Genomic DNA, 11,830 nt, shown 5'->3' with positions numbered 1-11,830 from the left:
TTAATTACGGCAAAGCACACGAGGGCTATCTGGCTAAGGGGAGGGATGCGTTCGTGGAGGACTTTCTAGGGAAAACTGGCTCGTATACACGTTACACATGGGGAAAACCACGATAACGCCCATGCAGCCAGCCCGTTCGCGGGATTCGAACCTCGGACCGAACTACCAGTGTTCAGCGACTTTACCGCTCGGCCGCTGGTGGGCCCTCATCTGTATTAACATACTGTTGTGCTCCACGGGTTCTTGGATTTGGAGCAAAAGATGACAACACTTGATGAAGAATCAAAACACCATTTATTTACAAGTATGCAGTAGGCAATTTATTCGCCAGTATACAGGACAGTTCTAGAGGCGTTTTCGCTCATCGAAAAACTACGAGAAACACTCTGAACAATTAGCAACACAGCCTTCAGGCTATAACAGTGAGGACAGCTTTACGACAAAGCATTAAAGTACAGTTCCCGACTCGGTCGATCGCTCACATGCTAATCTCTGAAATCAAGATACTGCACTTTCCCAGGACAGGCAGAGTAGATATAGCTTTAACCTACCTTCCAGAATATTCTCGAGAAAACCGTTAAAAACGTCTTCTAGAATGTTCTCGTTTCGTCTATGGTTAGTTAATACCTATCTCGGTACTTTTGGAAACAATACTATGATTTACAAAGAACTGCATGAAATCCTCATAACTGAGACTTTAAACTGTCCGAAATAATTAAAAAACCGGCAAAATAGTTTCCTTAAAAATGTTTAAGACATACTTTCAATCGCTCCGTAACTATACGGAAAACTCCTTGCTCGATACGTTTTCAATGCTTCGAAACACCCAATTTTGCCATCCACACGCTTTCCATGACTGTACTTCTTCTCATAAAAATTTAGTATCATCCATTTCAACCTCAATTATTTCTCCAATTATGTTATTTTCTCATACGCACATCTCCCCACAGATAAAAGATCTACCAGTCTACCTAACTGTGGCGCTCACACATAATGAACTGAATCTGAAAACATTTTATTTGAAGGATCAGACTCATATATACATCTTATGAAAATTAAAAGCCCTTTCTTACTTCATTTGACATCGTGCTCGGGAAAACAAGACACACGAGAGTAGAGCCCCCCGCTAGACATTTTGCCAGACGGTACAAACTCTGCGGTTCCTGAATTCTGTTGCCAGGTGCCTCCCTAAATTCTAAAAATTTTGCGATTCCTTAAGTTGTAAGGTACTTCTCCCGCCTTCCTAGCATGGCCTCGTGATGTAGTGGTCAGCACGCTCGACGCGTATTCGAGAGTCCCGTGGTTCGAGTTCCGACGAAGGCATTGTTCATTTTTTTATCTATCCTGCTTCGAAATAACCTAATGTTTCTATAGTGGGGCCAGTGGCGAAACTGGAACTCTAGGGCCCCTATGCAAAAAAATTCTTGGCCCCCTAAAATAAATTTACTGTACTAACGCCCCCCCTCGAAAATCGAGGTTTCCAGGAGCCAACATTTTGATAAAAGATTAGGATTAATAGTTAAAAATCTGATATGGACACATATGAATTCCTTGTATCACCTATTAAATTATACACACTTTTTCCTGCATTTCATTTAAAGTTATTTGCTCGAATAATTTTAATTTAATTATTCGATCCCTTAAGGCAAGTTGAAAATGACATGAAAAATTTCAAATTTTGAATTAAATATCTCGCTCAGTTTTTGTCGCACGGGAGTCAAATTTCTAATTTATTTTTCCATAACGAGTCCAAAACTTTCCCAAGTATAGGAACTGGAAGACCGAATGAAAAGTTAAATTTCGTTATTTGTAGATTTTTTTTTTTTTTTAAATTTGACATAGCCAAAGCATTTTTCATCATTTAAAACACTTCTGTAATGGGCAGATATGACTACGACCAACGATTGCGAAAATAAAGGCCCGCGTAAGGGGGTGGTATATATGCACATGTACACTGCCAATTGCAATAAAAAAGAGAAGTTCACAAATCGATATTATAGCAGGCCCATGTGCAAAATTTTAACGCCCTACGGCTAATCGTTTTTGAGTTAGGCGATGTATATGTATACATATATGTGCATACATACTTACGTACATGCGAACATACAAGTGTCGAGGAAAAATCCCTTTTGAATCCATTTTGGAAAAAAGGATTATTTTGTCTGTACGTACAGACGTAACCCCCCTCCACAAAATGGATTCGGTTTGGTTTATGCGATTACGACAAAGCCTCGAGGGCCACCTTCCTAGAGAAAGGGATGCCTTCATGGAGGTCTTTCTAAGGGGAACTGGTTCCTAAACACGTTACACATGGGGAAAACTACGAAGGCTCATGCAGCTAGGCCATTCGGGGGATTCGAACCTCGGACTGAACTACCAGTGTTTAGCGGCTTTACTGCTCAGCCGCTGGTGGGTCCCCAGATGGATTAGGGAACGATCAAAATGGATATTTCCATTGAAATATGATAACCGGAGTTTTTCGTGATTACGATTACTTTGTACACCATATTCGTAGAAAGAAATAAAAAAGAGAATTTTTAATTTCATCCAAAAGCTTTGTTTTCAAACAAATACTACTTAAACAATCAGTTAACTCATTTTATGTAACAGAATTCAAATATTTAACAGTGCTTGAGAGCATTTTTATAACGTAGTAAGGTATTTCTCGCCGCCTTCTTGGCATGCCTTTGTGATGTAGTGGTCTGCACATTCGGCACGTATCGAGAGGTCCGTGTTTCAAGTCCCGGCGAGGGCATTGCCCATTTTTCATCTCTTCTGCTTTCAAACAAACAAACAAAAACTAATGTCTCTATAGTGGCGCCCGAACTAAAATGGTGGTGATGATGATTCTCCACCACTAGAACTTGGTGATTATGTTCCTTAACCGCCAGTCGCCCCCTAAAAGGGGGGTATGTAAGGTATTTCTCCCGCCTTCTTGGGATGCATATTCGAGAGGTCCGTGGTTCGAATCTCGGCGAGGGCTTTTCTCATTTGTCATCTCTCCTGCTTTCAAAAAACACTTAATGTCTCTACAACGTCATATTCTTCCACATCAGGTAAAAAATTAGCTACATATGTAACCATTGTTACTTTTTACTAAAGTTATCTGGATTTAATTTCTCTTAACTGAAATTGATTTCATATTTTACAGATTTTACGTTTACGGGTAATGTTTGCGAGTGCTGTATTCCTGTCGACCACGTCTGTCCTTATTTGAAATTAACCAACATAGTTCGCAGTAATCTTAAGTTCAAGTGAATAACAAAGCAAAATCTGTCTCTAAAACGGAGTTATTAATCATTGTATAATGGACAGAAGAAAATAATCTGCTGTCTTTATTTTGGGGAAAAACGGTATTTTTTGGCGTACAAAGGCCAAGATTTAAATAAAATCCTTTCTTATCGTTTGTAAGAATTTCTGGATAATGACCAAAATTGGATGAATATTTTTCATTTTATACATCTCTAAGAGCGGTTGGAATATTGTCTGACCTTTCATCGCCTATTTTCTGATACTTCGCCTTCTTTAGTAATTTCATGCCGAAATATTTTCTGGTACATTTTTAATTCTTATGTTCCGAAGGTCTTCCTTTCTGCCAAACCACACGAAAGGACTTTCGGCTCGCCGCATATTTAGACTGCCGCCATGCTGCACCGACACTTTAAACATCCATGCCTTCCCATCTCCAGTATTCGAAACCGGACCCTTCGGCACGGCAGCCAGCGACGCTAAACGGTTGGGTGGCGAAAGCTCTCCTCTAGAAGGGAATCAAAATAAAAACATATAGCTTTTCTGCTTTGTATTCAGTTGAAGTTTTGGTGCATGTAACACTGAATTGAGTTTTGTTTTTTGTCTGCTTCCAAGAGCCCCCTAAGTGTGTCATATGACGCAGAGGGACCCTGAAAATATAAAAGAAGGCAGATTCTATTATATATATAATATTTATGAAAGAATCCATCGTCTTTTAGGTTTAAACGTATCAATGTAGTTCAGCAGGACATTCAAGGGCCCTTTAAGTCTTCGGGCCTTTATGTGACGGCATTCTTTGCATATTCTTATTTACGCCACTGAGTGGGGCCCCAATTAAAAAAGGTGGTGGGTGATGATTCTCCACCACCAGGATTTGGTGACTGGGTCCCTTAATCCCCAGTCGCCCCTTTAAAAATGGAAGTATATAAGCTATTTCTCCCGCCTTCTTAGCAAGCCTTCGCGGTGTAGTGGTCAGCACGCTCGACGCGTATTCCAGAGGCCCGTGGTTCAAGTCCCGCCGAGTGAATTGCTCATTTTTCCTTTCTAATGCTTTCAAAAAATATCTAACGTCTCTACAATGTTTATTGCTATCAAATAATTTCACACTATATTCACCCTTTGAACACATTCGAATCAACTTCATACAGAAACCTTTCATACCTCACAATCTAATGAAATATGTAAAATCCACACATTTAACACTTTCAACACCAGGGTTGTTATAAACATAACTATCAGCGAGGGATGTGGAGACAATTTTCGGCGGCATAGAGTAAAAGGAAACCTAAATCTTCAGGAGCAAGAATTGGGAAGAAGTCACCAGATTTGCCAAATTTTCAAAACTTAACGATATTGGGCCAACATTTATTTCAAATTAAAAGAATATCTTATTTGACATAAAATGGATGTCTAACACTGAAGAAGGCTTCACTGATGAAGTGCCAATTTCAAACGAAGCATTATTTCTTGCAGTAATATTTGTTAATACTTAGTCAGGAAAAAAAATTGTTTTCTGTTTCTTCCAAGTGCATAATGAAAAAACAAAATTGCTCATAATTTTTAATTCAGATAAGAATTACTACAAAATCAATAAATATTGACATTATATGCATACAGCACCGTAATGTAAAAATGAATTTTTAAATTGGGGATTAAATGAATAAAAGTACCCGCTAAGTGTGCTATTAGCGGCTAAAAATAGCAGTGTTAAAATTTTGGGTTGCAAGCGAAGCAGTAAATTTTTAGATGTATGGAATACATGAACAGTATATGCACTTTTCATGTATTCCATACACCTAAAATTTATGTACAGTTGAAAATAACCCATATCATAAAATTTTACTTTGAGAATGTTCGTTCCAGATAAAATCTTTTTACATATCATTAACCAGATTCAAGCATTATCAGAAGTAATAGCACCTATACTATAATTTTGATTTAAAAATATGCATTCATCTTTTGCAATTTCTCATATTATTTCAAAAGCTTTTATGTGGAGATACAATTACATTATTTACATATTTAGTTTTCAGTATTAATAGTAAGTTCTTAACAGAAAACTGCTATATGTTGCTTAACATGTTGACATACAAGTGTAGTTACGAATATAAGCAAAGACAAAATAATCCTTTTTCGGTGTGAAATTTTCATATTAAAAAGAAAAAAACAATCATTACTTTTTCACACGTTACACTTAAGTTCTTGTTATCACAAATCAGATTTTTATTGCTTGTTCACCAATGTGAAAATAGGTCTGATAATATACAATAAAGAAAAACCTGTAAGAGCCTTGTTAAATTCAAAATTAAAATTACAAAAGAAATTATGGCAATATTGATGTTCCAATGTCCTAATTTATGAAACTGTAATTCATGCAAAATAAATGAAAGCTATATTTATGTGCAAATATATTATGCTAAAATGTTGTTTAAGCTAATGAAATAAGTTGTTTAATATAAAAAAAATAAGATCAAAGTTTAAGGGTACACGTTATAAGCTGGATATAAGAATGATAAATTTAAAAATCAGGAAAAGATTAGTATACAAAAATCAAGAGTTCGGCATGCAATTAAATGCTGTTTATTTTAAAGAAATGACATACCTTAGGAATTTGCAAAGTTTCATTATTGGATAACATGAAAAGTTTGCCATATTCGTCTTCTGGTATATGTTTAGGCACATCACTGAATTCTGTTTCATCTTCACCAACACTGTTACTCTGATCCACAAATAAAAAATCATCTGACATTCCGTCTAGATTATTAGATACATTACATTTTTTAAATGACTTTTGAATTATGTCGGATTTAATTTCCTTCCATGCCTTTAATATCCAATCGCACACTATTTTTAGACCGGCATGACGTCTTTGGCATCTTTTTGTAAATGTTTTTCTTCTTCTAATAACCACGTATTCCACTGTCCTTTTAAAGTTTCTTTGAATGTTTTAATCATACACACAGCTAAAGGTTGAACTAATGACATTAAAAGACCTAGAATAATGGCCATATATATATTACACTTTTTCAACAATTTCTTCATTTCATCCATTTGACAGGTACTGAACATGTACCAAACTAAAGGCTTTTTCCACATTTTCATCCTCTTTAAAAAATATAAAAAGTGGGTCCCATTGGTTGAAGATTCTATAAATATTTCTCTAAAAATAACTAGTGAATATATACACATTTTATACTTTAGTATCATGTAGCTGTTGGAACTCTTCAGTTTTTCTTTCCTTTTAGAACTCTTTATAAGACAATAGCAAATACAGTACGAAGTCTTTAATCCAGAATGATCCATAATCCGAACCTCAAAGATAAACTTTCTGCGCATGCGTAGCGTTTACCTTTAAGTATGTGCATATGCATTTAATCTATAACGGATGGTATAAGCTAGGCTAAAATTATCTATTTCAGTTAATGTTGCAGATTGCACTGTTCCTTAATCTTCTAATTGGATCTGGCTTATTATTTTTTGCAGACTGTTACAGCAATTTTATAAAAAGTAAGCTTGAACTTTCGATTATGTCAAAAAGAGTTTCCAATTCTGGAGCTGCCAAAGGATCTACAAAGCGAAAGCATGTTTCGATGTCCATCAAACAAAAAGTGAAATTGCTGCAAAAAAATGGATAAAGGCATATCCTTTGTTTCTCTAACCATTCCGAAATCCGTTTTTCAATTTCACACTGCTTGGGGCGGGGGACGTCGTGGCGCGCAATGAACTGGAAGTTGATCTGTCAGCACTATCCTCATCTTCAGGACAGATGTTTTTATTTTATTTGGCTTATAATTCTTTACTAAATGTAGTATTTCATGTTGATGTACTCTGATATGATTTAAATCAAATTCCTCATCATTATAAATATCACAAATACACATCAAATAGTTTTCTGGTTGCAATTTTCTAATTTTGACTATGCACACATTGAAAGAAATGCTTAATAAAGTAAACAAATAAATATTAAGCTTTCTTTTTTGTAAATTTTGATACCTTTTAGATCATAAATTATGGTTTCATATTTTTAATTTTATAATTTCTACATGCCATCTTACCAGATTTAAATTGATGATCTATAATCCGGAAAAACTTCTCATCCGGAATCGCCGAAGTCTTGAAGAGTCTGGATTAAAGACTTTGTACTGTATCAATACAATCATCTACATATACTGGTGAAGAAGCCACAGCTAAATTTAAAAGGTGCCGGTTACATTTTATGTGCAACTCTGAGTTTACTTTTTTCAAGACGCCATTGCTTTTCAAACCTACCATAAATGATCTACATCAAAAGCTAAACATCTACATCAAAAGTCTACATCATAAGCTAAACAGTTATTCAGCTAATAGTTTCCTCCAAAGTTTAAATAATTAGCCATGGCCTGTTGAATTTCCTTTCAATGTGCAAACAAAACATAAAATATACTTAATTTCTGAGGTTAAAAAGTTAAAAAAAAGCATAACAACACTACAGTTTTGCATCAGTATTACTGATATCCATCTTCAAAAAGAGTTATTTTAATGCAATAAATTGCTGAAAGTTTATTTTTTATAGCCATATTGTTAACAACTACAGTCTAGTTTGTCCTTGCACATGAGTATTCCACTACCAGTAAATATCTTTTCGGAAAAAAAAAAAATGCTGCATGAATAGTAGCAGGTTGTGCTAAATAATAATAAAAGGCATAAAATAGTTATTCTGTATTAATAAGTTTTTGGTAATTTGTTTTCAAAGAACAATTCTTGATTTTCTTCAGCTCAACTCAGGTTGTCCTTTCTTTTTTGTGAATGCACATGTTTTAGTAAATCGGCTCTTTCACTATGCAAAATCAAAAAATTAGAATGACAAATGCTACATACTGTGAACATATTACACTTTCTTGATTACATGATGCAAAAAAATAGCATATGTGTACTCTGTACACACTTTTTTGAAAAGAACATGAGCATTTTACATTTTTAAAATTAGAACTACTACAAAATATTGCAATCCTTAAATTACTATATATATATATATATATATATATATATATATAAAGGCACTAATTTACTGATGCTAAAAATGAAAACTGCTTTGTATTCCCTGTAACTGTACTTCATTCCTCTGGAGAACTAGATCATGATGTTTTCAAACATCTACTCTCACAAGCATAGCAGTAGCAGCTGATGACTTTTTTTAAAACGGATTTCTTTTGATTAAAAGAAAAAATCAGACTGTTTCAAACACTTAAAATCATGTTTTTCGATGCAAAATAATCCAATATTAAGTCAAACTAATAAAATTTGTGAGAAATTTTAGAAATATGTGGAAGGTAGGAGATATACATTTTAAATGAGGTTGCTGGGAAGGGCATTCATAAATCGAGAAAGGTAACAAGTATACACCAGGTGTGTTGCTCATAAAATTATCTTTATTTGCATTAATTTATGATTTCTTACCTGTTTGACTTTTTAGTTTCTCGTTCCTTTCCTAAGTATACTTTTATATTATATTATGTATCTATCAAAAGTTTTTATATTGCGCTACATATTCACCAATTCATCTACTCCATTAACTTTACTAAGCAATGCATATACATAATATGATCCAAAGTCAAAGAAAAAATTAGTATGATGTGGTTTTCACAGAAATAAGCAGAAAGATATGGGATTTTTGGTACTTTTCCGTTTCGCCGGCGCAAATCTCGCCAAGCAGACTTTATTGGCGACAACATACATTATACACACAAAAAATATTAAAAAAATGTTAGTCCTAGGAATTTTTTTTTGAAGACATAAACATTTTAATATCGCTTTAAAATTTTATAAAAAGCCAATAAATAAAGACAATAAATTTATAAAAAGACATTAATTTAAGAATTTACTATGCTTTCATGGTTCAACATCCTGTTTCGCCGGTTCATATCACGTGACCCCAAGCGATCTCATCTCACGTATACTACTCTACAAAAATATAATGCTCTCAGTAATTATCTACATTAATTTCAAGTTAAATCTTAATTTGGAACACAAGTTTAAATGCAAGAAATACTTCAATTCGTACGAATAACTTACTCAGAAATTATGTAAAACTGCACTGCTTTACTTCGCTAATGCATTCTCATTAGAATTGATGAATTTAACCCTTGACTTTACCTTTTCTATATTTTCGGCTTCGGGTAAGCGCTGTGATTGCATCCTAATTGATTTAATTGCCAAAAATGGCCTTAGACATAAAACTGAACTATCTGAATGAGGCGTAAAAGGTTACCAGCGAGAATATTCCGTTTGGCATCGGTTGTACCATTATTGGCGACTTTATCGCTTGCGCCGGCAAAACGGAAAAGTACCGGATTTTTTAATAATGAAATATTTTATTGTCAGATTAGCTACATTTTTTACCAACAGGTTTTACTTTAGTTGTGCCAAGAATTTGTTCAGTGGTGCAGCACACTTCAAAATTATGATTACAGATATTCAGTCTGGCATCCATCATCCATAAAGGTGACCATTAGACACAGCATAACATCCAGCACAGATTATTACAGGATTCAGTTATAATTTCTATCACATGACAGTAATTTATTTCTTTCAAATGGCCAAGAATGTTGGCAGAGCTCTATACACTTGTGACTTCAAGTACAATTGTAACCATTTTAGCAATAAAATATTTTGTTAATAAAAAAAATCCCATGTATTTTTGTGCATTTCCCTGAAAGCTCCAATATATTACTGTTTATACTTTTCAATTTATTGAATGCTTACTTTTACTGTACCTTTGGATAACTCTGTATACAGAAATACTTTCTGTGTACACAGTTAATAGTGATCAGTATACAGACCTTAATTTTCATAATGATTTGTCATAGATATACACTTCGTTTAGAGAAATGTTTTAAATGATGCAAATATTCATATTTTGGCATTTTTAAATTTAAAGAAATCAATTTTGTGAAAATTCTGAAAACTAACTTTTTATACTTTCTTCCGATGTCAAAACTTATATTTAGGAAGATTTTATACTTTCGCATACAATAGAAATTCACTGAGATATTTAATTTAAAAATTTGTGATTTTTGATGTGATATTTGATTTGCATTGAGAGTCATTTAATAAAAAAATTAGAATAATTCAAGGTTGATTTTTCCTTTTTAAATGTCATTCAACAATACTGCTTTGTGGTTTATTATTATATTTAATTTGTAATTAAGTTTCTTACATTTGATATGAATTTTCACACAAATAGTTTGTAAGTTTTCAGAGCGTAAAAATATGTTATTAATATTCTCATGAAGTTTTATTATTTTATTTTACTTTCATTACAAAATCTCAGAAATTGTACATAAAATTGAACAAAGTTTCTGAAAAAAATTCTGATGTAATAAAGCAGTACAAAAATTTATACAAAATCGGATTTTTTTCTGTATTAATTTATAACAAACTTCTTCTTCAGCGCATCAACAACTTCTTCATTCTCAAGCTTGAAACTCTCCCTCACGGTCTTCAACTGAAAAATACAAAGTTACTCACTGGAACTATATATATATATTCTTTCATTTATTTCAGATGAAAACTGAAACATGCATTAATATATTTTTATATATTAAGCTTTCAAATCATAAGCAAAAAATCTGCGGGAGGGGAAGAGGCAGTCAGAATACTGATTATTCTACCTGCACTTTTTAGATATTTAAGAACAAAAAATGCTTTAAGTATCAGTTTTCAAACTTCAGAATAGATTTTAGGGTAAATTATATTGTATTCTACACAAACATAGTAGTGTTCCTGTACCTGTACATTTTAAGACACATTGGATATGGGAAACCATGGATGACATGTAAATGCAGTTTCTTTTAAATCATAAATGACATATTAATCTAATTCTTAAATGCTGACAGACCAATGAAAAAAATACAGTACCCATACTTCTCTGTATAAAGCACCATATTAAGAGATTTTTATCCTGATTAACTGAGATTTCTTTTCTAATTGTCTGTGATATTACTGAATCACCTTGCATGCAGTTTCCCCTTTAACAATCGCTCATGAAAGACACTTTCATTTTTGGCCTTTGTGTGATTATGTGTAGGTACCAGACAGGAATTCTTGATGTATAGTAGAGCACCATTTTTACGATTCTTGCTTATATGCATTTCAACTTGGTCCTGCTTCAGTCCTATTTTTATTTTACTAACAAAATATTTCTTTTACATGTCACACAACTTCGGTTATACGTTGCTTTTGTTTGACATACTGCATTGGTTTTACATTTTGCTATCCCACCTTTAAAGTATTTTCCTCAGAAATGGAGATAGAACAAATTAAATAAATGCGCGAGATTTAACAATCTGGTACAGGAATTGAGAAACCAGTTCATGAATAGAGGGGAGACTTGGAAGGAAAACTTGATTCCTTCTGGACAGAACACTGAGTTAAATATACTAGATGGAATAAAATTAACTGATACAAAACATCATGAAAATGAAAGGCACTATCATAAAAAGATAAAGTTAAGATCTTGTGACAATACTAAAAACGGTTGTTTATAACAGAAAAAAAGTTGAAGAAAGATCAGAAATTTGTGGACAGTTCACTTCAAAGATAT

The 11,830-nt window shown here is 33.5% G+C and overlaps 1 protein-coding gene across 3 annotated transcripts in view; it reads right to left on the bottom strand.

Annotated features, from left to right (window-relative positions):
- Positions 1–10,515: 10,515 nt before the first annotated feature.
- Positions 10,516–11,830, bottom strand: part of LOC118200128 (uncharacterized) — a 77,978-nt gene continuing 76,663 nt past the window's right edge. For all 3 annotated transcript variants that reach the window (XM_085826970.1, XM_085826972.1, XM_085826971.1), the window contains exon 12: positions 10,516–10,732. In XM_085826970.1, coding sequence (XP_085683096.1) covers positions 10,652–10,732 — 81 coding nt within the window. In that variant the 3' untranslated portion in view covers positions 10,516–10,651. The remainder of the gene's footprint in view (positions 10,733–11,830) is intronic.

Source organism: Stegodyphus dumicola, chromosome 11, assembly GCF_044657685.1.
Source record: "Stegodyphus dumicola isolate Sdum_Otavi_A_Nest chromosome 11, ASM4465768v1".
Lineage (NCBI taxonomy): Eukaryota > Metazoa > Arthropoda > Arachnida > Araneae > Eresidae > Stegodyphus > Stegodyphus dumicola.
Note: the sequence above shows the minus strand (reverse complement) of the source record. Positions and strands in the feature narration are given on the sequence as shown.